At 39.7% G+C, this 27,065-nt stretch overlaps 1 protein-coding gene across 1 annotated transcript; it reads left to right on the forward strand.

Moving 5' to 3' along the window:
* Positions 1-7,483: 7,483 nt before the first annotated feature.
* Positions 7,484-26,933, forward strand: LOC131968903 (retinoic acid receptor gamma-A-like). Its single transcript, XM_059329958.1, has 8 exons — positions 7,484-8,159; positions 19,655-19,803; positions 20,769-20,910; positions 21,031-21,194; positions 21,337-21,513; positions 21,687-21,891; positions 22,048-22,206; positions 23,122-26,933. Exons 1-8 carry the CDS (start codon positions 8,015-8,017, stop codon positions 23,439-23,441), a joined length of 1,461 nt encoding a protein of 486 aa, XP_059185941.1. The 5' UTR covers positions 7,484-8,014; the 3' UTR covers positions 23,442-26,933.
* The last annotated feature ends 132 nt before the right edge of the window (positions 26,934-27,065 follow it).

Here is a 27,065-nt window from a genome sequence, read left to right on the forward strand (position 1 = left end):
AGTTTGTCTGACTGAAACTCACAGTGATCAGAAAAATTATGTGTGTAAAACCAATTGAATTGTAATATCTGTAGGTGTAAATTAGAGTCTATTAGAATATCCTTTTTTTTTTTACATTAAAACTTATTTTATATGTTAACTATCCCTCCTCATGTAAGACTGACATCTAGTGTGTGTGTGTGTGTGTGTGTGTGTGTGTGTGTGTGTGTGTGTGTGTGCGTGCGTGCATGTGCGTGTGTGTATTTGTGTGTGTGTGTGTGTGTGTGTGTGTGTGTGTGTGTGTGTGTGTGTGTGTGTGCAGATAACATGTTCAGTGAGCAGCTGATATCTGTTTATCTGGAGGCTCAGGCCTCACGACCATGCTCGCAGCACTCACAGTGTCATTACATCTCTGACATGTCGCCTCGGGGACTTTATACACATAAAGACGGAGACAGAAAGATATGACGGGCCACATTATGTCAGTCAGGACTGATGACAATACAGGTGTTCACAGGTGACAAAACATGAGGCCCAGAAATCGATCAAGAGCAGAAAATCTAAATCTGACACAGTTATCTATGTTACTTTAATTCTGTAATGAAGTGGAGTAGACAACTGATGTTTTATGTGTGCACTGTAAAAAAAGATAAACAATAGCTACTCAATAAAATTGAGGCAACATATTGCACGCAGTATTATTAATTAAATCTACTACTAAGTTACAAGTTGAGTTAATAACAACTTAACAGGAAGTGCCTGTCAATTAAAAAGAAAATTCTATTGTGTTGGATTCAATCAAAATTCTCTTGATTTAGAATTACATACACATAACGATTATATTTAATGTCATCAAAATAAGTAGATTCTATCTCAAACATTTTTATATTAAATTTACTTAAACAACTGCCTCAAAATCAAGGACGCATTTATACTTAATCAATTTTATCAAATATATTAAGTAAAATGAAATGACTACAGAATAATCTATTACAGTGTGTGTGTGTGTGCACACGTGTGGGTGATGTGGGATACTTTGTAAAAGGAAGTGAGGGAAGATGGAAATGTGTGCAAGATAACATGTGTAAATGAAGAGGACACATATAAATTGAGATGTAAAAACGTCAGCTCTTGCAGCATCAGACCCACCCCTGCCTAGAACTCAGTTGCAGTTGAAGTTTTCTGACAGAAATAATTCTTATTAATAGTATCACAAACAGTAGTAGTGGTGTAAATATCACTAGAGTAGGTGCTGTGAGCAGGCTGGGGTTTCTGCCGGTCAAGCTCAGAAATTAATCCCAGAAAACTGCAGACATGCCCTGTGAGAAACAAATTTAGGCTGTCATTATGACCGATTTGTAATTAGTCCTTCATAAAGCACGGAGACTCACTGCATTCAGTAGTCCTGTATGTAAGCACACTGCAAAAAAAGAAAAGTTGTGTGAACTCAACATTTCAAGGCAAGGGAGCACCTTCTCTCACAGGCTGCTCCAGCTCCGCTGTCAAAGGGACAGATACAAAAAATCTTTCCTGCCACATGCCATCACACTGTACAATAACAAATAGTCTGGTTCATTACATACCATCGTTATGCACTTTATGTGTTTTTTATGCACACTGTTCATTGCACCTTATTTGTTTCATAGCACCAACATTTTTATACTGCATATTCATATTTATTCTGCACTGGAATTCTACTCCTTAATACATACTCCTTCTTTAGACACTTTATTTTTATTTTTACATTACATTTTATTGTATTTTATTGTATTTTTATATTTTATTGCTTGAAGTATGCCTAGATTGTTCTTTTTATTTAATTATTTAATTGTGTTGTTATTGTCTCTGTGTGTAATGCTGCTGCTACACTGTAATTTCCCAGCTTGGGATAAATAAAGTATATCTATCTATCTATAAACTTTGATAACATTTTAAGTTGGACAATTAAACTGAATATTTTAAGTTTTGCTTTTGAGTTTGTTCAACTCTGGATTCTGATTTTTGTCAACTCAACTGTAAGTTGAAACATGATAAGGGTTGTTTACCTGTGTAGACTCCAGCTGGAGGCAGCAAAGCCACAATGAGACTTCAAGTGCAGTGCCAGTTCGGAAAGTTGGCTTTCCTGCATTTCACAACAAAGAAATCAGAGTTAGCAGAACTATTGTCCCTTGTTGTGAACCCCAACTTAAAGATATAAGTAACAACAACTAACCAACCTGTTTTTGAGCATACAACTGGCTTCCTTTGTTGTGCTAACTTACATTATTGCCCTAAATATCAATAAATTATATTTCCAAGTTTTACCAACTTAAATCACTGTTTTAGGCCAAAAAATACAAGTTGGCTTTTTTGCAGTGCAGTCATTTTATTAAGATTACGTTTTGCACACACACACACTGAAACAGCTTGAACACACCATGTTTAGGAACACATTTCTGCGCCCGAGGAGCAGTGGATGGGTGCCTTGCTCAAGGGCAGCTCGGTCCTTGTCGTGTCCTGGGATTTGAACCAGCGACCCTCCAGTTACAAGTCTGATTCTAACCTGAAACAGTCCATTTCACATGTGTTTTAAACAGTGATTATTTTGTAGGGTATCATGTGAATTGTGTTGCAAAGGTTTTTGAGAATATTGACATATTTTTAGATTTGGTTTATTACATTTTTTTCTGTTTTGTTTTTCAAATTTATTTTCAGTTTTCTGTCACAGTTTGGTTAGGTTAATGCAACATTTGGTTAGGTTTAGGAAAAGATAAGGTTTTTGGTTTAAATAGATCCTTTCACATTGTCAACCACATCTTAAAAAGCCCTGAAGGTTAACTTCTCCTGTGTGCCTTTACCGTCAAGTCAAGTCCCTGATTTCCTGTCTGGACTCCTGTTGACAGCTCTAGCCTTCAGTTTCTCACTTCTGCCTCAGTCCAACCCGCCATGAGAGAAAGACGTCCACTTATTGGATGAGATGTATGCAACTATACACATCTCTGATCCTTGGTGGTTACAGTTTAGTTTTGATTTGAGTTGAGGGGTTAAACTTCCCTGAATTTAACTCACAGTACCACAGTCTGGACTATTTGCCCGAGGATCGATTGAACCTTGTATAAGCGGGGAATGTCTTGCACTTTTGCATCTTGAAGCGAGATGGGAGTTGACACATTTATCCATCAGCTAGATTTTAAATAATAATTGCATTAACTCTTTACATATCCCTTGTGGAAACTTTTCTGTGGCGGTAAGCCGGACAGGTTTTCAGCGCTGATTATTTTGAATGAGGAACACTAACCATGCAAATAAGGAGCCCATTCTTTACCCTCAAATAAAGCTATGATAGATTTCTCATCTCTCATTAGCGCAAAGTGAGCAAAATGACTATGGAAGTTTAAGTGGGATTTGCAAATTAATTCAAACCAGGTCCTCATCAGTGTGAGTTGAAGACTGGACTTTGTTCCCTAATGAGATGAAACCTAAAACATCCCTGGACTTGAAATTAGCGGATATCCACATCAAAAGCTCCCTGCTGTGTATTCAATCATACAGTAAGTTCTCTCCTTTCGTCCTAATAGCAGTGGGAGCTGGGAATAAGTATTAGAGCGCACAAGGAACTCTTTCTGGCTGAAGCTCTTCTGCTCAGTGTTTCCTGGAACTGGTGTAAATACATGATACCATCTCTGGATTTCAGCTGAATGTTTTTTGGAAAAATGTTTTTTGTCTTTGTTGACATCAGAAAAAATCTGTCCATATTAAGATAGTTAAGATAAGTTATGAAAAGGGAGAAATCTCTTTTTTTCTGTGGTGATCAGGAGGAAAAGAAGAGTATTTTTCCACAATGAACACAATGTCCTTTCGTAATTTCTGTACTAGTCACATCTTGTTCTTTGTAATGTTTTGTGTGTGTGTGTGTGTGTGTGTGTGTGTGTGTGTGTGTGTGATATTAGTAACTTGAACCTAAAGGCACAGAGCGAGGCTTGTGTGTTTTTCTTTGTGTCTTTCATCACAGGCACTCTGTTTAAGCACATACGCACATAATTGTCCGTGCGTCCAAACACACACACACACACCCACACACACACCCACACACACACACACACACACACACACACACACACAGATTTTCTACTGCCACTCTGTAGGCTGCACATTCCAACACCCATGAATATCACAAACCAGCAGTCTCGCACTGCTTGCCTCACATTTGTGACTATATTTGTGCGCTCGTTGATGACCGCAGTGAGACTTTGTGCAAATATCTGCAGCCGAGCCGGAGGAACTGCTGGTGGAGAAAGAGACAGACAGAGAGAGAGAGAGAGAGAGAGAGAGAGAGAGAGAGGCCATTGTTCAGTTCTGTGTGTTTGTGTCAGACATGACGACAGGATGAATAGCTGTAATGCGACTCCTCTTACAAATTGTGTGTATGTGTGTGAGAAAGGCAGAAGGCTTCAAGCTGCTCGGCTAAACTAGTGGGAGTTTGAGTTTTGTTAAAAGTGAAAGAAAGTGAGACAACTTTTTCTTCACATTCACCCTGGCATTTGCGTGTCTCTTCCCTCAAAGCAGCAACAGGGGGCAGGGTGCTGTGTGTGAGGCGGGGAGGGTAATTGTCTCAAGGTGTGGAGAGAGCTCAGCAGGCTGATACTGTGCTGCTCTGCTCCCTGCAGTGTGTCATTGTTGTGTGTGTGTGTGTGTGTGTGTGTGTGTGTGTGTGTGTGTGTGTGTGTGTGTGCCGCCCGGCCATGGTGATGAAAGACAGGTAAAAACTTCACTCTAAGACCAAGAAAGAGAGGGGGGGATAAGTAAAAGAGCAGTTGTGAGATGAATGCAAAAGTGAAGACTGCAGAAAGGGTGCATGCAGTTATCCTCCAAATAATAAGAAAAAAACTAAAAAAATGGATTCGGGGGGTTGGGAGAAATATAAGCAAACAACAAGAGAAAAACAAAGAAAATACAGAATTGTAACATACCAGGGTAGCATGGAGCATACGAAGCCACAGGCAGGACAATTTGGAAAAAGTCAGTGTATGTGTGTGTGTGTGTGGGGGGGGGGGGGGGGGGGGGGGGGGGGGGGTTAGAGCCCCAGTGGGGGTTTCTTCCAGAGTTCATCCCTCTTGAACGAGGGAAGGAAAGGGAGGAGGAGCGGGGAGGAGGGTGAGGCTGTCTCGTATACAAACTATCCAGACTCCGGGCCAGCGTGCTGGTCCGCCTGCAGCCGAGTCCCACTTCACTGTGACTGAACTATCCAATAAGCTCCAGGAGGGGAGATAACCGAATCCATTTTGGAGTGAATTGAAGGAATTGAGTTAGTTATCCGCACATGCCAAGACCAAATGGAAAGAGAAAGAGAAGCTTCGGGAGATGAATAAAAACTGCACTAGATAGACATGGAGATGGATGACTGTTAAGAAAGAAAGAAAAAGGAATAATGTGAGGACTGAAACTGATCAGACTTCAAGGTTCCCGCAGCTTTCACTTTCAATTATGTCTTAATTTCCATCCCAAGCTGCAGAAATGTTACATTTTTGAATAAAGTCCTTGTCTCACATTTAATTCATGTTCAGCCAAACCCAGTCGCCAGAATAAAATGTTGCCATTGTACATTTTTGCCAAACCACAGATACGTTGAATATTGCTGTTCTGAACCACTACAACTCGTTCTTATTCTGAAGCTTTGCCAGAACCCCTTACACTGAAAACACACTGCAATAATAAGATGTGTGTGCCTGTGTTTCAGACAGGAAGAAATTATTTGCATCATAGGTCACATGTCACAGGAGTCACATAGCCGCGGGTGTTCTCTGGCTGCAAGTTTGGGTGAACTTCACTGCAGAATCAGTACAGCTGCAGCTCATAGACATTGCATGGCAGCTCACCGCAGGCTGCACTTTGTAAGTAAGTAAGTAAGTAAGTAAACTTTATTTATATAGCACCTTTCACAGACAGAAGTCACAAAGTGCTTCACATAAAAATCATACACATAACATAAAAATGTACATACAAGTTTTAAAAGACCAAAACAACAGCAATTTAAACAACCATAGCACATAGCAGTCACTTTATTTTATATTAGATGTCAAACATGTGGTTAATGTTGTGTATTTAAACAAAAGCCACTTGGTCAGGTTTAGGAAAGGACTAGCTTTGAATTGAAATAAATTAATAATGTTTGTTATATCACCTAGATGACACTTTCACATTCACTCAGGACTCAAACTGGACTCGAACCATGAACTCCTGGGTAGTCTTAGACAGCCAGACCTGTCTCCACAGTTCTGTGTCTGCACTGGAGAAAGGTCTGGCTTCAAGCATTATCATTCTGCTATCTGGGGACAAAACACTCTAGTTTGTTTTCTTTTTTCCTTAAACCAATTATATTCACTTTGGGCGGTGCTAAGCCTTCTGCAGTGAAGTAGAAAGCTGTGTGAGAGACACGAATAACACTAATAACCACTGGCTCTGAGAGTCTTATATTGAGGCAGATGGTTAGTTGAAGTAAGATAAGACTTTATTAATCCCACAGTGGGGAAATTCCATATATCTCATACAGACAGTAAAGGGTTACACATACTTTTTATATCATTGTATCTCTAATTTGCAGAAATATTACTAATATATTTTCTGATGACTAGGTTGTTCATCCATGTTCAGCATCCTGACTTTCTCTCTCTTATTTTATGGTTTGCAAATTTTTAATTCATTCCTGAGGACAGTTTCCTGAAGAAAAAAAAAAGAAACCTGAATTATTTGAAACTAACATAGGTCAAATACAGACATGTTCTCTGATTAATTAATTCCAAGTAGGTGCCAGAAATTGCCAGGAACATGTCTGCATACAAGCATGCAACACAATGTATAATGTTTCTAATAATAAGTGAATAATGAATAAGTATTAATTTGGGTTTAAATGTATTTTAATGAACTTATTTCATAAATCAACAGTATATCTTTTGTAAACTCAACAAAAATCACTGAAATTTAGTATTGTTTTGTTTTGTTTTGTTTTATTTTTATTTTATTTTATTTTATTTTATTTTATTTAGTGTTTTGTACTGTACCTTTATGGGTTTTGTACTGTACCTTAAGGTACTGTACCTTTTTTTTTCCTGTACCTAATACATATAAGTCATGTAAAAAAATGTAATACAATATTCAAGTAATATGTTTTTAATTTGATAGAAACTCTGTGTGTGTGTGTGTGTGTGTGTTCCTTTGGCCTCTTTAATCCTACTGTACTGCAGAGAAACCGCAGGAGAGCATCCATTTACAGTGAAAGCTGAGAAAATGAGTAAATGACACTCAGTAAATTGCCTCTCTCTCAGCACCTTTTGTACTCGCTGCAAACAGACTCTGTGTGGTGGAAGGTTTTTTTTTTTTTTTTTGCTCAAGGTGGTGGAGCTGTACTGTTTGGAAGAGCGACTAATGCTCCCTGCTGTGGCTAAAACAAAAAAGGGAATTAATGCAAAGAAGAGCGGGTGGAGGGAGGGGGGGGGGAGTGTTTGTTTTCATTTGCAGAATATGAAATATGAAGAGGCGAGTTGGAAAACTTGTAGGAGAAAAGGGGGAAGGAGAGAAACTTTGATGCATGACCAATCAGAGAGCAGGTACACACCCCCTCAGGCACCGCGTCCCTCCTTCTTCTTCTGCCCCGACCCCACCTCCTTTTTTCTGTGCTGAGAGAGCATGCGGATAGTTGCCTGAGTCTGTGGTGGAGTGTGAGAGGCCCAGAGAGCCGGCGAGAGGGAAGCTGAGATCAGTGAAAGCAGTCAAGTAAAATAGGCAGGCAGGGAAGTGATCTAGGAGCAGAGAGGGTGAAAGAAGTTTGGGTTGTAGAGCAGAAAGAAGGAAAGAAAGAAGGATTCATCCAGGAGCTTTGGTTTGGAAGAGAAAGTACAGGCAGTCAGGGGGCAGCAAGAGGCAGAAAGACAGGGAACACCTGGACCGAGCAGAGCATTGAGTTACTCAGTCACAGGAAGCTTTTCTCACTTTTTACAGCCACTTTCAGCTGCAGAACAAAAGGCTGTAGCAGTTGTGTTTGCTGTGATTTGAGAGCAGCATGTTTGACTGTATGGAGGCTCTGGGGCTGGCCCCGCGGCCCCTCTTTGATGTGTCTGGACAAGGCTCCTGCATGCTCAGCAAGGCCGCCCCTTACTTCTCCGGCCTGGACCCCTTCGCCTGGGCCGGGACCAGCAGCATTCAGTGTGAGTACTCCATCCTGTCCATCAGACTGGAACAGAGCAGCTGTGTGTGTGTGTGTGTGTAAGCGTGTGTGTGAGCGTGTGTGTGTGTGTGTGTGTGTGTGTGTGTGTGTGTGTGTGTTCTTATCAGAGTCCTGGTTTTGTTATCATAGAGCTCTCTCCACAGGAAGAGTCAGATTCCTTTCGATTCTATGTACCCATTCTCACCCTGCTCCTTGTTTGTTTATGCGCTCAGTGCGCTTTGTGAGAGTGACTGAGTGAGTCGGGGAGTGCATATTTATACATCATTGTGTTTGTTTTCTTTATGAATTACTTCACATGATTGACAGCTCTTTTAAACAATTCGAGACCTGACCCTTGTGGACGTGTCCAGAAAACAACAACGTCCAAACAGAAACAGCACTGACAGATTGGAGGCAAATGGGCCTTGAAATCACATGGTTGGGATTTGGCCGCACAGAAAAAAACACTGCAGAAAAATAACTGACAGTTTCACCATATTGCAATCTTTGACTTCACATAGTTTTTATTTGTGTTGGTGTGAGAATTAGGTTTCGTAATATTCTTTAGAGGAAACATGACTGTAAGAATGAGAAGACAGTTATTAAAAGATAAAATATGACATATAAGCCTGTTCCAAACACAACTAGACGTTCTTTTGACAACTCCTCAGAAAACATGAGCAGAAAAGGTGCAGATTGCATCAGGTATTAGGATACAGTGCTGAAAAAAAACACCCAGACAGCAGCCAAACACTGCAGAGATAAATGAGAAAAATACACTTTATCTGGCAAAAATAATAAACAGTCCTTTTGTTATTGTCATGGAGTCCATTTTCAGATTACACTTGGCTCTGTAGCTTGGAAAATCAAACATTGACTCTATCTATCAATAGAAACTGACTCGCTGAAGTCTATTCATATGTGTCACCGAGCTGAACAAAACAATTTTTACGCTCAGAATATCTTCTCTATGTAGGATGTCCCCACTGAGCACCTAGAGTCTATTTATCTGCAGTAATTATTTAGATCCCAGTGCATCAGGCACTGTCAGGTCCTCAGTGCTCACTAATGATGATGGATGAGCAGTCAGGATGACAAACACCACAGCAGGGCCTGTTTCAACTCGCTAAGGAGCTTCGCCAGAGGCCGGCCTGACAGACAAATGTCCACAAATGTTCATTAATCATCCTCTCTTTATATAAAAGTTGGTTTATTTTCTTTTTTTCTGTAGCTGTGAGGGTATCAAGGTTTCTGTGTGGACTTAAGGAACAAAAAAATATATATTCTCTGACTTGCCACAGGGGTTTGATTCAGCTCCTTTCTGTTTCTGCATGACCTGTTAACATTAATTGACAGCAACATGCAAAAAGGTGTTACTCACCTTTGGCATTTATACCTTTATTTCTTTATGAAACACATCAGCACAGCTTTTAAATCAACCAATGTCTGTCAAACCTGAGGCTCGACTCATCACTACAGCTGAAACCATTAATCAATTAACTGATTAGTCAGCTACTTTGATAATCGCCATTTTTCAAACAAAAACTAAAAAAAACTCTCCACCTGCAGCTTCTGCAATGTGATGATTTGCAGTTTTTTTTCTGTTTCATATGATCAACAAAGAACATTTATGTATTTTGGACTGCTGGTTGAACAAAACATTTTTCACTATTTTTGGAAATCTTATACAGCAAATGATCATTTGATTAATTAATCCACGGACGACTGGCAGTTCAATCATTATTTTTCTTGTAATAAAGTGTTAATAGCCAAACGGTATGCATTGCTGACACACTTTGTCCTCGATTAATGGATAAATTAGTTATATGATCTCTGTTGAAATGACTACGATTGTAATTTTAAATAATTTCAGTCAGAATTAGAAACTGTAAAAATAAAGAATATTATGGTTAACCTCTCAGGTCTCAGCCATTTGCCTCTGTAAAAAAATCAAGGAAATAAAAACCTCCTTTTCATCCCCCCCTACATTTCCACTGAGCCCTTGACATTGATAACTTTGTTAATGGTCCGTGTCAACATTTAGACTTTTTTTCATTATTAAAAAGCTCCACATTGCATGTCGCCGGGCTCTCATTGGACAGTGAATAAAAGTTTGCTTTTTCAGTGTTGCTCTCAGAGAACATGCACTGTTGGACACTGCGACTCTAAATTCCTGAGAGCATTTTGGACTCTGTGTCTTTCTGACACAGGCTTTCTCTCCTCTGTGTGTGTGTGTGTGTGTGTGTGTGTTAAGGGGGGGGGGGGGGGGGGGGTCATTTTTCCTGTGCTTTTTTTTATGTGAGGCAGTTCAGCACCTCTCTGCCTTCCTTTGTTTCAACGTCAGGAGGCATTAAAGGGAGCGGGGACATGCCAAAGTCTGTCCGCTCTTTCTGTCACTGCCTCTTGTGCAGTGTGTGTGTGTGTGTGTGTGTGTGTGTGTGAGTGTGTGTAAGGAAGGGGGGGTCTCCTCTATGTGTCCTCTATGTGTTTTTCTCCTCGTTTGAAGATCTCCCCCTTTCTACACTTGATCCTCCTCTTCCAATAGCGTGTATCAGTGTGTGTGTGTGTGTGTGTGTGTGTGTTCCTCCTTGCAATATTGTGTGTTTATTCTTTCCTCACACTTGGCTCAGCTTACACGCCCTGTGTTGTGTAACCAAGAGCTTTTCTTAATGATTCAATTACAATTACAAAGGGTCAATTAAGAGATTAGGCGGTGTGTAGGGGCATGGGCAGTTAAAAGGGACGAGGGCTGAAAGGAGAGCGGAGGGATGAAGTTGGATTCAGGATTAAACTCCCCACCAGTAACTCTTTGTACCTCGCTGTTTCAGGCCTTGAGGGGAAACGTTCTCCTCTTCATTCAGTGATAATCTGCTTTTTCTCTGGCACTCTCGTCTCTTTTAATGGCTTCTTCAAAGCTAGTTTAACAATGCTCCTCCGCCATCATATCATCACAGAAGAGGAGAATGGTAAAAACAATGGGGATGCTGTTACTGCCAGTAGCTGATAGAGCCTGATTTATGAGAGAAAACATTATAGTTTTAGAGGGTGTCTGCATGTTGTATTTCTTGGACTAGAAGGAATTTGGATGATTATTTTGGCTCTACCTGTTCCAGAATCACTATATTTTAATAGAAATTATGTAATATGTGTCACTGGGTCACGAAAAAACTGGCCTCCACTCTTGATGCCTGTTGGCTGTCTTTCGCTAACAGTGTCATTTTTTCAGCACTGGTGAGAACCGAATTACATGCTGAAGCCTAAACAACCTCTGTGAACCCGGAAATTCAAGTTCAGTCAGTGTGTGATGAGTTCAAGGAAAGCAGAGATTTGTGTAGCTGCAAAACAGGAAAATAACAATAAATCTTAAACATGTAACCTTTCATTTTCCACTGTCAGTTTTTGAATGTAGTTGGTGGTTTCTTACACACTGCTCTTACTTTAAGTTAATACTGGTGAATTTTGAAGATAAGAAAACTGCTGCAGTGACACAGATCAGAGCCCTTACTATCTTATCTTACTTGGAATGACTAGATTAGCAGATCAAGTACAAATCAGTTGTCATGGTTTTAAAAAAAATTACATGATTGATTTGGAAACACAGATGTGTGTTAACACTTCAGTGTAAGGCTGTTTTTTGATGAGTGAGCCACAAAGGCCAATGTAATACAGTGGAGTTAAGTTAAATGACTGATAAATAAATTAAGGTTTTCAGGTTACAACCTACCCTGCAAGTTTTGTTGCATTTCCACTCCATGATACGGCTCTATTCAACTCAATTCTCTATTGGCAAAACTTGCTCTCTCTCTCTCTCTCTCTCTCTCTCTCTCTCTCTCTCTCTTTCTTTCTTTCTTTCTTTCTTTCTTTCTTTCTTTCTTTCTTTCTTTCTCTCTTTCTTTATATGTTTGTATTCATTGCTATTTACTATTTATTGTTCATTTTGCTATCCACTTTGCTGCTGTAACTCTGGAAATTTTCCTGTTGTGGGACTAATACAGGAAATCTTAATGTTAATCTTCTTTCTCTCTCTTCCTTTCTCTCTTTCTTTCTTGTTTCCGGTCAGCAGCTACACATCCCTCTCTCTGGTCACCAGATTATCAAACACATCATGTCATGTCATATTATTTAGTTACTGTGAAACACTTTAATCAAATTATTACTCTAATTTGGTTATTCAAAGTAATCATGTTACAGTTTGTGTGTCACAATCATTGACTCTGGACGCCTACAGACTCCTCTGCACACACGACAAATACTGCAGGTTATGAAAAGTTAATGAGTAGATATGATCTAAACTTGTGCCTCACTAAAATAATACTCAAAATTTTATATTTTTGCAATTACATTTCTCTCATAAAAGCCTGAACTGAGACAATGGCAGGCTGCTGATTGGTGGAGCTGCAACATCTTGTGAGGTTCACTGAGTCGTGTTCCAGCTCGTCTATTCCAGCCGTGTCTAGATCAGAAAAACACATTAACTTTGTCCTTTGAATTATTCCATCTTATATGTCTAATAGCTACACATCAAATATCCTACATTATGCTAAATGTCTACTACACTAGCTGCAAAACTCAAGACATGACAAGACATGTTTCAAAAGAGTCACTTTCAGCCAGGTACAAACCTTAAAAAACCTTATACAGTCTCTGATACAAACACATAACTGCAACGTAACTATACACATTATTCATCTGACATACAGGATGAGCAACTTAATTATTTTTGATTCCAAAATGTTTTTTAAAATATTTTTTCCCATTTATTTAATGGATTACAGTGTAGGGGCAGACTGAAAAATAGCAACAAAAAAAGGTAAATGTTATGTTAAGTGAACCTGTAAATTAACTTCCATACCTAGATGTGTCACAGTCTATGTCAGCTACATAAGTTTTTGTCCAGTACTTACCTATGGAAGCAGTTATTTTAACCCAATCCTTGTTCTTTTTTTTAACCTTTACCAAGTAGTTTTTAAGCCTAAACTTAACTGTACAATTCCTGCCAACAGAGAAGTTTATTTTGAAAAACCTGACAACAGAGGGCTGAGAAGAAAAAGGTATGACAAGGTCAAAAGCTGGAATTAAACCCAAGACATTGTGGTTATGTGGTTGCATTTTTTAACACTTATATAAATAAAAATCCAGTTTGATTTTTAGCAGAGGATGTGTTTGGGCAGCCATGTGGCTCCCTGTGTTGTATTCAGGGTGCTCAGTATGTAGTGGGAGACTCTGTAATATCAAAAAGGGGGCAAAAATAGAGAGCTGGGTTTATTGGGTGTTATAAAAAAGAAAGGGTGTATTGTGTTGTATGTATGATGAATGGGAGGAACAGACCCAGATTTAACAACCTGTCCCGTAAACGCACCCCCAACCTCTCACACTCTGCAGTGAAAGGTAACTCCATGACCATGAAAACAAAACTACAAGAATAGAAGACAACAAGAATGTGGTTTTCCAGTGTTTGTCCCAAACCTTGCCCTCAATTACACAATGTCAAGATCAAGTGAGTCTGACTTGTGACTTCCTGAAGATTTGTTTTTTAACTCTTTTGGCCCAATTTTTTAACAAAACATCTGAGTTTGCAGGTTTGAGGATATGTCCAGGATTTCTGTCAGTCAGCTCGTGCAAATGTGTGTGTGCCCTATGTGTGTGTGTGTGTGTGTGTGTGTGTGTGTGAGCCTCTTTTTTAAGTGTTTGCTGCTGCTGTTTTTATGGAGCCATCTCCTGGACAGTAGCCTGGTTTTCACAGCCTTTCCTTTAAAAGGCGCTGCCAATGACAGGAAGGACTCCTCCTCCTGCCAGGGCAGGAAGGCAGGAGAGGACAGAGGGGGGAAGAGGGTTATTAGTGAGGGTTGAGCAGAGGGGGAGGGAGGTGGGAGCGCAGGGGAGGGGAGGGGACGCTGGTATTGAACTTAGAACAGCTGATGAAAGGGATTGTCACTCAGATCTCCCCCATCTCCTCCCTGCTGTCGTGGTAATTACTCGCTCAGCATATTTGAGGTTGTGGCTCTCCCCCGCTGTTTATCTGCTCATGAATTACAACAGAGTACAGTCATTCTAAGCATGACACATGCATTTTATCATGAAAAGTATAGGATTTCATTTACAAGTTGCATTAACTTTGCCCTTTGAAATCAACTAAACAAAGGGGTTTTTTAAGCGTTCTGGCAATTCGATAATGAATGATGTTCAGTCCACTGTTTTCCTCCTCTTCTCTCCTCACACTGTTTCTGTGAGTGTTGTCGCACTCGAGTCAAACTGAAAACCCTCACATACTGTCAAGCCAAGCAGCCCACACACACATATTCACATGTGCACACACATTCCACAGTATGCTGTTGAACATTTTGTGAAGCGAATGTAAAAACTGAATTTACCCTCCAAATTAATGTCCAGAGTGCTCAGGGTGAAAGGAATATCAGTCAGAATTGGTGTTTTGCTGATTTTTACTGTGTTTTTCAGGGTTCCTTTGGGTGCTGGAAACATTTGAATTTCAATTTAGTGGTTTTTAAGGTCCAGAAAGTGCTTGGATCTTGAGTTAAGTGCTTGGAACTGCCTGGAGTTAAACTTATATAGGATGTTAAATCTACTTACAAACAGGACACATTTTGAATAATGATTAAAACACTTTGTTGTGTGTTACTGTTACATCTAATTAAATATGAATGAGGTTTAATAATAAATATCCTGTATATACTATATATAAATATACAATTCACAACAGCTGTACGTTGCTGGAAAGGTTTAAAAGGGACCTTAAAAAGTGCTAAAAATTTTAATTGAATTTGGAAAAAAGTTGTATTTCTCAATGCTTTGGCTCCAAAATAAAATGAATCTAGTTTTGTTTGATTGTCACAGTCCTGAGCATTATCCTCCACCACTCTGTGGTGCGAGTCTCTTTGGAGCCTTCAGGCCAAAGTCTAGTTCAATGAGATGTTGGATGTTGGCAGGTTGAGCCAGGCTGCAGGCCCTACAGGCCAAATGTCACACTGTGTCGAGCACAAAGCCACTCTAAGACAAATGAAAAAAACACACAGCAACAAACCACATGCTCACTCTGTTCATGTGTTTGTGTGCTGCAGAATTTAAACCAACTGCAGCTCTGTGACATGTGCTGTCAGTCACTGTGTTTTCCTTTTTTACATTTACCAAAATATTAAAATCATCAGTTGCAACTTTATGATTCAAATAATGTTTATACTATTTCTTAAAGGTTTGCAAATACTTTTAATAGTATATACAATGTTGTAATATGTGCAACAATAAACTGTTCATATGACATTAATTATAGCATTAATAATAGTTAGTAAACATTATTAATGATTATTTAATTGTAAACAATAAAATAACTATTTGATAATTTCTCATTACTTTAGTATAGTGTCTAGAATTAGTTTTCATGTGGGACACAGCATGTGTTTGAAGCTGTTCTTGATTCTATGTTTCCTTATTTTATATGAATTTTTGTATTTACTTAATGTAGAGTATTTTAGTAAACTACTGAGGTCTGAAATAGTCATTCCTGTGCTTTAAGACTCTCTGGCATGAGCGCTGATAAGGAAGGTGTCTGCTTTCAGAGGGGCTCCTGTTGTCTAAACAGGGATGTGTTGATCTGACAACAAACGCTGAGAGGAGAAGAGGAAGGTGGGAAAAACCGAGAAACAAGAATAGATCCAGTGAGGTGATTTTAAAGAGACACTTCACCCCCACACATACCTTTTCTCTTACCTGTAGTGTTATTTATCAAACTGGATTGTTTCAGTGTGAGTTGCCAAATTGTTGGAGATGTCGGCCAAGGAAATGTCACCTTGTTTTGAATATAATTGGAACTTGATGACACTTTGCTTGGGGTGCTAAAATGATTTGAAAAAATCAACAGCAATGTCACTTTCCAGAGATCAAAACCTGGTAATTAAAGACATGGCTGTGAACAGTTCCATGTACAAACTATTTTCTTTGTCGTATTGTTCCTACATGAAACTGATGACTAGCACTTCAGGTAGGAGGGAGAAAAAAAAGTATATTTATAATTTTAGGGCGCTCCCTTTGTCAGTCCAGTGACAGGTTTTATTTATAGTTTGTGTTGCATGTGAAGCTCTCTATAGAAGATTTATCAAGCTAGCTGATGAGGCTGATTCACACGAGTCATCTTGTCTGTTCTGCGTCCAATAGAGGCTTGCTGATTGATGTTGTGACACGCTGAGAGGTGAGCTGTAGGTTAAGAAGAGAGAGGTATTTTTTTCAGGCCGAGGCTCTGAGGCTGAGCTCAGTTCAGGGTGATGACAGCTGCCTGACAGTTTTTGGCTCCTCTCCTTCTTTCTCCACGCCAGGTAAAGCCCCCCCTCCCTCCTCCTCCCTCCTCCTCCCTCTCTCTCTCTCGCCGCCTTCAGCCCAGTGTCTCTCACCCTGTCTCCCTCCGTCATGTTCCTGGGAGTCACGTCCCTCCTCGCCCGCTCTCACCACCCTCAGACGGTGTCAGTCACTACCTCTCTCCTGGCGCCAGATGCAGCTTCTCTGTTTCAATGGGAGCTATTTTTCCACTTGTTCTCTCAGGGACACTTTTACATTGTCAGTGTTACTATATAAACAGAAAACAGTGCTCGAGTTACAGTGCCGCTCATTCAGCTCCCACCTGGACTCCAATGCTCTCCACACTGAACACATACAAGTATTTACCTCCTGCCTCACAAGCAGCTCTTTGTTTACTTATAAACTCAAGTGAAACATGACACTCTCTCCTGCATACTCTGAATAATTTCAGCTCGCTCATTGTTGGACAACACTGCATTTTATTTATAGCATTCTGTAGAAAAGTGTATGAAATGGGCAAAAAAAGATCTCATAGCTGCAACTTTAAAAAAAAATGTTTTTATTGATCAATCTGCCAGTTACTTTCTTGGTTAATTACAGAATAATTTGATCCAGAAAATTTCAGAAAATAGTGTAAAAAGGCTGTCAAACTCCATCCTGAAGCCAGAGGTGTTGTCCTCAAATCGTCCAAAACTCAAATGTATTCAGCTAACTATCACAGTAGACAAAGAAAGGAAAGAACTCATGCATTCTCAAACAAAAAGGAAGTTTTTCTCTCAACAAAATAAATGTTTTTTACACTTAAAGCAGGTAAACATCGTCAAATAGAAACACAAAATACAATTATTATTCAGAAAATGTGCATATGTCCCCTTTAACTATTATTTTCTTGTGCTGGAAGCCCACTGATTCCTAAGGGGGCTTTAATCATATTACTTTTTTTCCCCCAAAGTCATCTTTTTTTTTTTTCATATTCAGAATGCAGCACATACGCTTTTAAGTGCTGTTGGGCCAGTTGTTTATTTCAGGGTTTGTTTATTTTTTATTGATTCTTGTTGGGAAATAATTGTCTGTGTGTATGTGATCTCTTGACCTAAAACTTGAGTAATTGATCACTATTAAAGTTGTATACAGCAACAGCTTCACTTAAAAAAAAACATAAAAAGCATAATGGTGCATCATAGGGCACAGTGTACAGCTGTATACTGCAGCGTTGACAATAGGAAAATAGTGTCACAATGCACACGTTCCAGTTAAAAATACACCATTATGAAAGGCAGCAACTGTGAAAATATATGTAATATAAAGCAAAGTAATGATGTAAGCATCATAAACATGTTCAGTTATAACAACAACAGCCAGACTGCCAGTTGTTTGCTTTAATTTAAACATGGTAAACAAAAGGAAGTATTTACTCTCATGTTGCTGCAACACATTGATGCTTTTAAATGTTTTTTATATATTTCAGTGAAGTTAAAATACATTAATATTATCGATTAAACTCTGGGACTTAAAAACAACAAAGATGTTCAAATACATGCTCACATGCCATAAAAAGTTAATGTCCATTGGTGTGGTGTATTTTGTATTTCCCTTTCAGATTGCCCTCTCACTCACAACACTGACTAATATACACAAAAACAAAAAAAGATTTTATTTTATTTTTGAAAGCATTTAGTCCATGTCAGATAATAATGATTAATGAATTATCTGCAGGAAAACAGCTGTACACACATTCAGATGTGTTTTGTCACGATTAATTAATGCTGTGTCATTTTTGAACACATTTCTGAACTTTGAAGCGAGCTGCTGGTCATGTAGTTAGTAATGGCCTTCTTCAGTCAAGGTCAAAGTTAAATGGTCAGGATTTTATTTAACCTCTCGGCCACTGGGAAGTTTCTGTCCTCGCTCTCACCTCCTTCTTCCCTTTTCTTTCTCTTTTCATTTTCCCCTCTCTGTTTTTATTAGATTATTCCTTTGTGCCTTTGCCTCTCTGTTTTTTGAAACCTTACCACTCTTGTTAATGACAGGCTGCGGGTTCAGATTGGGGTTGCTGCGGTGGGGTGGGGGCCACATTTGGTTCAGTCCTGTGCGATCCATTGAAGGTGACAGGAGGGGCTGTGACTTTGGGGTTTTTGACCCCGGATTCTTTATTTTTACTAGGAAGGGATCCAAGGATGGAGCTGTTGATGTGAATAGCTGCCCAAGGTGACTGGATCCCAATAAAGAGGCCGTCAGCCTGGCCGGGGGCCTCCTTCCCATCCCAGACACAACCTTTATAGGGCCGCTTATGAGCCTGGGCAACTATTAAACCCTGTCCAGCCTGCACTGAGGAATTTAGGGCCAGGAAACAAGGGAGTGGGGGTGGGAATGGGCAAAGAGAGGTGAAGTTGGGGTGACTGAAGGTGAAAGTTGAAAGGCATGTTCGAAGGAATCTGGTTGTTCTTTAGTCATCACCTTCAAATGTGTACCAGGCGTGTTTCACTTTTTAAAGAGCAAGAAGCCACGGTTTTAATCAGCTGGACGCCCCTGTCTCCGCTTTGTTTGTCTTGAACGTTTTCATTAGCAGCAGTTGTGTGACTTGTGCCTGTGGCCAGCAAATGGTGTTATACAGTGTGCCATTTTCTTTAGCGAGACAGCGAGAAGGAACAGAGGGAGACAGCCGAGTCTCATAAACATCCCGCCTCTGTTTGTTCACATGGGGCTGGAGGTATATAGGCAGGTCTGGTTGGACAGCCTTTCAAATAAAAATGTGAGCTTGTGCATGTGTGTGCGCGCGCACACACAGACACACACACTGATGCAAAAAAATTCAGATGTCAGTCAAAAAGTCAACAGAGGTATGCTGCTCCCCCACTCACCAGTAAATGGAGAAGCCAATCAAATCTCAGCTGCCAATCAGCATTTTATCAGCAGGGCCATCTGGCCATCAGCTAATTGTGTCTCTTTTAAGTCCCTGTCAATCAGCAGTGTCCCCCACTCCCCTCCTTTTTCTCTTAAAAATGTCTGCCTTTGAGCTTGCCTTCTGGCTCCAAGGGGTGGCCTGCATGGGGTTGGGGGTTGTTTGTTGACTATTCTCTCCTTAATCAGTTGGTGTATTAGCTTTCATCATAGTTTCAAAGACTTTAAGGACTTATGTAAACAAGATGTTCTGATATAATAAGAGTCTCTTTTCTCTCTCTTTCTCTGCAGCGGTTGAGACCCAGAGCACCAGCTCAGAGGAGATGGTGCCCAGCTCTCCTTCTCCTCCTCCTCCTCCTCGCGTCTACAAGCCGTGCTTTGTGTGCCAGGACAAGTCATCTGGTTATCACTATGGAGTGAGCTCCTGTGAGGGCTGCAAGGTAAATGAAGAGACTTTACAGGACGTGTATGCAGGGAACAGCTTATGTCCGCTGAAAAACCTGATGTTCAACTAGAACCTAACAGATGTCTGCACTGCATAGCTGCACTGCTTCTGCTGAGCTGCCCTCTAGTGCTTCCTTACAAATACCGCACTTTATTAATGTAGCACAGCCAAACATTGTGCTGTATGTGACAAGCATAGTTTTACTGCATCTAAATTGAATGAAACTGTGGTTAAAGTGGAGAACATTCAATAGAGATTGATACAGAGACCAATAAATGGAAGTTAAGAGAGAAGAAGTGAAAAAAAAAAACAGTTTTATGTGAGATATCAGCCAGTCAAATCTTTGGTGAGAAGGCTAAAAATGTATACAATGCTTCACCCTTGAGCATATTGCAATGTATTTTATAAAATTTGAAAAGAATCAACTAAAAGTTTAAAACCATGTTAGCAGCTCTATGAGGCTGAACTTTTGGTACATCAGTGCTTTGAGTTACACGCTAACAACAGGTTAACACTATCTCATGCTAATTAATAACGAAATAACCGTGTTCTCAATCTTAGTTTAGCGTGTTAGCATGCTAATATTAGCTAAAAAACACTCCCTTCATTCATGTGGTGTCGGAATAATTAGAAATATTAGTTCCTGACTGGGAAAACTCGGAAATGTAGGTAGATATGAAGGGAGTTGAGGTCATGTTACGTAGAAACATGGCTGATGAAAATAAATGTTTGGTTTGCTGTAAGAATTTTTTTATTAATTCACGTTTTGGATGTCAATGTTATGCTTAAATGTAAGTTGAAAAATGTTTAAAATGGCAACAGTCAGTTGCTTTCCACACAGAGTCACCCTGATTTAAAAACAAATTAAATTGAATTAAATTTATTTTCTGTGATCATATTTAAAGCATTTTTTTCTGTCATGAATAAGTGTGCAACATATATTCTTTTATTGGTTTTAAGGGTTTCTTTCGGCGCAGCATCCAAAAGAACATGGTGTATACCTGCCACCGAGATAAGAACTGTCAGATTAACAAAGTTACCCGAAACCGCTGTCAGTACTGTCGGCTGCAGAAGTGCTTTGAGGTTGGCATGTCCAAAGAAGGTGAGAAGCACATGTTGGCCTCAATCATTTTGTTATAAGATAATACTTCACTATCCCTTTGAGTAAAATCCAATGAGAAGAATGGGCTTTCTAAGTGTGTCACCTTGTGTTTCCCTATAGCGGTGCGTAACGACAGGAACAAAAAGAAGAAGGATGTGAAGGAGGAGGTGGTGCTGCCAGAGAACTACGAGCTGACTGGAGAACTGGAGGAGCTGGTGAAGAAAGTCAGCAAAGCTCACCAAGAGACCTTTCCATCTCTGTGCCAATTAGGAAAATACACCACAGTGAGTTTTTTTTTTTTTTAATTTAGCATAATCACATTCACCCCTAAACACTCTACTCAAGCATTAGCTCACCGCTTTGCCAGAAGGACAACACTGTATGCACAGCCACACAGACAACACTGTCCCTCTTTCTCTCTCTCAGAATTCAAGTGCTGACCACAGAGTACAGCTGGACTTGGGCCTGTGGGATAAGTTCAGTGAGCTGTCCACTAAGTGCATTATAAAGATTGTGGAGTTTGCCAAGCGGCTACCAGGCTTCACTACGCTCACCATCGCTGACCAGATCACCCTCCTCAAATCTGCATGTCTGGACATCCTGGTACCAACCACATGCTCCTATTACTCCTTTAACTCCTTCCACCTCCCTAACGCTTTCTCATTTGTCACGCTGCTTAACTTTTATTCTGAAAAACAGTGATGAATTTGTTTTGGACTGATTTTCATCCTCACTTTTTATTTATTTCCGTCTTGTGATTTTCTTCCCGTTCTTAGATGCTGAGGATATGCACTCGCTACACCCCAGAACAGGACACAATGACTTTCTCAGATGGCCTGACTCTCAACAGGACCCAGATGCATAACGCTGGCTTTGGCCCACTCACAGACCTGGTGTTTGCCTTTGCTGGTCAGCTGCTGCCTTTGGAGATGGACGACACAGAGACTGGCCTGCTCAGTGCGATCTGCCTAATCTGCGGAGGTACTGTTTATTTTTTTTATTACGTTTTCCATCTTCTAGTGTGCTTACAGACTTTAAAATGTGACTACGTCTCATTGTTTTGTGATTCCCTCGCTCATTTTTCCAGTTTTTCTAACATTTCTTTACCTCTTGTGTCTGTTTCCATCATTGGTTCAGACCGTATGGATCTGGAGGAGCCACAAAAGGTAGACAAGCTGCAGGAGCCGCTGCTAGAGGCTCTGAAGATCTACACCCGCCGCAGACGCCCAAACAAGCCTCACATGTTTCCCCGCATGCTGATGAAAGTCACAGACCTCCGAGGAATCAGCACCAAAGGTCAGTGGAGGTTTTATATACCAGTACCACAGATAAGAATTGAAACAGTTAGTTAACAACGGGATCAACAACTGTAAAGTAGATAAAGTTGCCAATGAAAATTTGGTTAGATTTGGACTTTTGTTTTACATTATTTCTCAATTACAATAAAGTAAAAAATATGTCATTTTGTAAAAACAGTTCTGCTTCATCTACTGGTGTCAAGACAACATTAAACATTGTTTTAGCATTACTATCCCAATTCGAGTGTCGTATTGGCACTAGTGTCAAAAAAATCCAAACAATGCCACACCTTTATTTAGGAAATGAAAGTAACGCATTGACAGTTTCATTTCGAAATCACGCACAGAATATATGTTTTAAAAGAGCTGATTAGTGGGAAATTTAAATCAGTTAATATAAATGTGTCATAAGAACTATGCACAGAAAATAGTTATCAGAGAGAAGATACCATCATCTGCATATAGGAGCACAAAGAGGCTTTGTTTTTTTCAAGTGGGAAGAAATCTGTCAATTAGCATAAATGGATTAAAAGACAATGGGCCCCTGAGCACAGACCTGTAGGAGGCCCCCCACCCTAGACTTTACTTTCAGTAACTTTGCATTGCTTTGTAGTTGTTTGGGGTCTTTGTGGTCATTTGGCTCCTTGTAGTTGTTTTGCATCATTTTGGGTCATATGTAGTTGTGTGTGTGTTGGGTTGTTTTTTGTTTGTTTTCAGTCATTTTGAATCTCTTGCTGGTCATTTGTGAGTCAGGTCCACTGACTCCTTGGACTCCTGGTCATTGACCAGTATGTCAGCTCAGTAATCCATCCATATCAGTTAGTGATTTCTTTAAAAAGTGATTTTCTCCTGAGAGGTTATTTATAAACTATCCATAGAATAAATGTGCTGTTATGTGTTTGTGTGCCTCTAGGTGCAGAAAGAGCCATCACACTGAAGACGGAGATCCCTGGCCCCATGCCGCCACTGATCAGGGAGATGCTGGAGAACCCCGAGGCCTTTGAGGACAGCAGTGACTCAGGGGACAGCGCTGCAGCTGCTCCGCCTGCCATTCAAGCCATCAAGCAAGAGGAGAAGGCCACTGATGAGTCAGCCGTTGAGGAGGAAGAGGAGGAGGAAGAGGAGGACTATTGGGATGAGGAGAAAGAGCGAGGGGCGGACAGTGACGGGGAGCTGTCAGGGGAGGCGGCAGCGGGCGTGCAAAAGAAAGGTGTGACTGGGAAAACACAGTGAGAGAGACACGATGATGCTGCTTCCTCCTTCAGATCACTGAGCCCTCACTCAGCAATATCTCCTCCCAGAAACCTCAGAATTAGGCTCTTATACAACAACGGTGTTGCATCCAGCACATAATTACATATACTGCACATGTTGACTGAAAGGAAAATATGTTAAATTCAGTATACTGTAGGAAGCAATGAGTGGGAAAAGCACTAAAAGTCAGTGGGTTTGAGAAGAGCACCATGAAAAATCACTGTGCCAAAATGACTGTCAAAGATATTTCAAAGTGTTTTATCCACCTAAAGAGGAATGAGAGGTGGTGGACAGAAGAAAATGCACTCCTCAGCTATCTATAAGGGCTATGCTTTGTATAAAATCGATGGTTAAAAAAAACATTGCAACAACAGAACTCTATGTGGTGTCCATTTGCCGCAAATGTCTTCTCAGAATTCCTTTTATTACTATTCAGAGATATGCAACTTATTTTTTTATTGTATGGTTTTTCTAAGCATGTACACATTTCTGTTCTGTCTTTATGCCTATTTGTGGGACTCCGTGTTGCTTTTTTTGGTATATTTTTCACTCAGTCCTGCTCACATATGAACAGACGTGATTTTTAAAAATCTTGTTTTTAATTTTATGCATTTCTGCATTACTAGACACAGTGAAAAGCAATAGCAAAGATAGGAAAGAGAGCAATAGCAAAGAGAGAGCAGGTCATGAGCAGGACTCAAACTCAAAATGTGACAAGTAGGAAAATCTCTGATGGGTAAAACATCCAGAATAGGACAAGAGGAAGATTTTTTTTTTATTTAACTCTGGTGCTTATAACTCTAACAAATTATGTAAAAAAAAAATGCAGCAGCATGTCTCCACCTCTAAACAAAAACACAAAATTCTTAGACTAAAGAATCTGCAGGGTAGATTTAATGTTATCACAAGATCTCAGGTTGATTCCATCAGGGCCATGTCTCACTTGTCAATTCAGTATTTTAAGAAACCTGCTGCCCCCCAAATCTTCTTCCACCAGGGAGTAGGGATTGTTAAAGATTAAAGTTGTTGACATACAACAGCAACCAGGTACATGTAAGCCATAATATTTAAATTTTGTCAGAGTAAGCAAAGAATCATCCAAACGGACGTCAACATTATAAGCAGTTTACTTCACAGAAAACCTCAGGTGTGTATGTGTGCATGTGTGTTCATGTGTGACTGAGAGCATTTTCCAATCATACACAGAGTAATGTAGAGATGTGATGTTTCCGTTATTACTGCCATAACCCACAGCATTTATGCAGAAGTCCAATTATAAGTATCTTAAAAATTCACATAAAATAGGTTTTGTAGCAAAACAATTAAAACCCTATTTAAAAGATTGGTCTAAAGTGCATGGGGCAAGTGCATTTTTTGCAAGTTAAACAGTGCATAATATGGCGCAAAGTGAGGCACAAGGAAAGTTGCATTTAGTCTCCTGATTATTCATAGGTGTGTTTTGGAGTAACATGAATTAAACCAATCAGAAAGTCATCTCAGATTCCCTTTAAAAACCAGGTGCAGTGGCGCATTTCTATCTAAATGGAAAATACTGCGCCACTGACTTTAGACCAGGTTTTTGTTCGTCAATGGCACAATCACTTTCTACTCAATCTAGACAGGAATGTGCCAAAAATGCGCCTGACTACACAATTTTTGGACCAACATGCCTATGGGCGTACAGATGGGCGCAAGTACTTAGGTCAGAAATACAGCCGCTGTTAACTACGCGCTCACATACATATGATGGCTACCTCGCCTGTCCTATGCCTGTTTGGAGTGTCGGTTGTGCAGGTCATCAGAAATTAACAAAACGTGTCCGTAAAATGCAATCCACATATGGTAGTGGATGGTATAGGAGCAGTACTCACCATTGTCATGTCATGCTTGATTAAAGTGCCCTGCATATTATTTATGATGGCGCTGCTGTAACTTTTTCTGCCGTGATCTCAGAATTTAAAATATATTAATCTCCTGGAGTGTTGCCATGTTTTGCCATCTTGTTTATATCCTGCAAATCTGGTACTTCTATACAGTCTGACTCCTTGGGTGTGCCCTCTAGTGGAATCATCCAGTAACGCACAATGTATACAGGCACATGTGAACAATTACATTTTATGTGAACGTGTGGTTAAAAAAACTGCATCAATCTGAAATTAGCAGTAACAGTTGTGCTGTGCGCAACTTTACACGGGGTGTAAGATGAGGCCCCTAATGTTTTCAAAAATGCACCCAAAGACTTCTGTCGGACGATAGGACATTGATGCCGGTTCAAACTGACCAATAACTGAGGTTGCAACCGTCCACCTAAATTACCAACAAAACAAAAGCTTTATCTTTACAAAATGTGACCTGCCTGTTGAAGTGCAGGACGATAGTTTCAAATAATGCGTGTTCATGTGTGCTGTATCTAATGAGTGATGTAATACATGGATTTTGTAAAATAAATACTTATAATTTGTTTTTTCATTGAGACTATACAGCTTTTTTTCTTTCTTTTTGTAATGCAAGATGTATAAAATAGTAATTTTATGTGTACTGAAGACAATGTGAGTCTCACTGAGCTCTTCAATAGTAGTAAGGGAAAATATTCTCCATCACAGTTGTTCTTCATGGCACCAAACACTGCAGTGCTACTGCAACGTTTCTTTGAGATGAAGCTAGTGATAAAGGACTGCATGTTTCTGATCATATGGAGACATTCAGAAAGAGAATCAACAGATCGTACATAACCATCAAGGCAACACATCAGCAGCTCTGAAATGAAATGGGTCTTTAGTACCAGATGTAAAGCCATCAAGTACAAGAAGTTGATTCAAGTGTTAAATAATCAACACTGATGCCAAACTGATGTTTTCAGAAATATCCTTTTGTGATATAATAGAATACATTCACTCAAAGATGCACACAGTTAATATTTTTGCACATCGCCAGCCACATACTATTGTCGTAGTATTTAAATATCACATAACCAAGATATTTCCTAATAAAATGTTTTCCTGTTTTCTCTATCGATTTCTTAAACTTGTTTCTTTTCTTGAATTTGAGTTGGTGCAATAGAAAAGCCATGGAAGAGGTCAGAAAGCTCTCCGTATAAGCATGGGAGTAAGTCATTGTATTTTAAAAAAGACCAAAGATATTACATCACATTCGGATAAAAAAACAAACAAAGATTGATTCATAAAAACTCTATTAAGGTCATTGATGTAAAATAATGTATATTCACTTTGTATTTTGTGATAGAAAACATTTGATGATCTCAAATGACAGTTGAAGCTGGAACCATCTTATCTCTGTTACATTTTGTTGTTGTTTTTTAACTGATGTCTTTTTTATAAACACAATCTTTTTTTAGTGTGCAAATAACTTGTGTTCATGTTCAGGGATTCAGACACCTCATGAGTTTTATTTCAATTGGATATATACCAAAATAGCTTTCTCACACACACACACACACACACACACACACACACACACACGCACGCACGCACACACACCAAACACAAACACACACACACACACACACACACACTGAAAGACAAAGACTGGGCTGATCTGTACTTGTTTTTACATTTTGAGTTTTTTGCTTATGTGTTGCTCGTT

The sequence above is a fragment of the Centropristis striata genome, chromosome 3 (assembly GCF_030273125.1).
Source record: "Centropristis striata isolate RG_2023a ecotype Rhode Island chromosome 3, C.striata_1.0, whole genome shotgun sequence".
NCBI lineage: Eukaryota > Metazoa > Chordata > Actinopteri > Perciformes > Serranidae > Centropristis > Centropristis striata.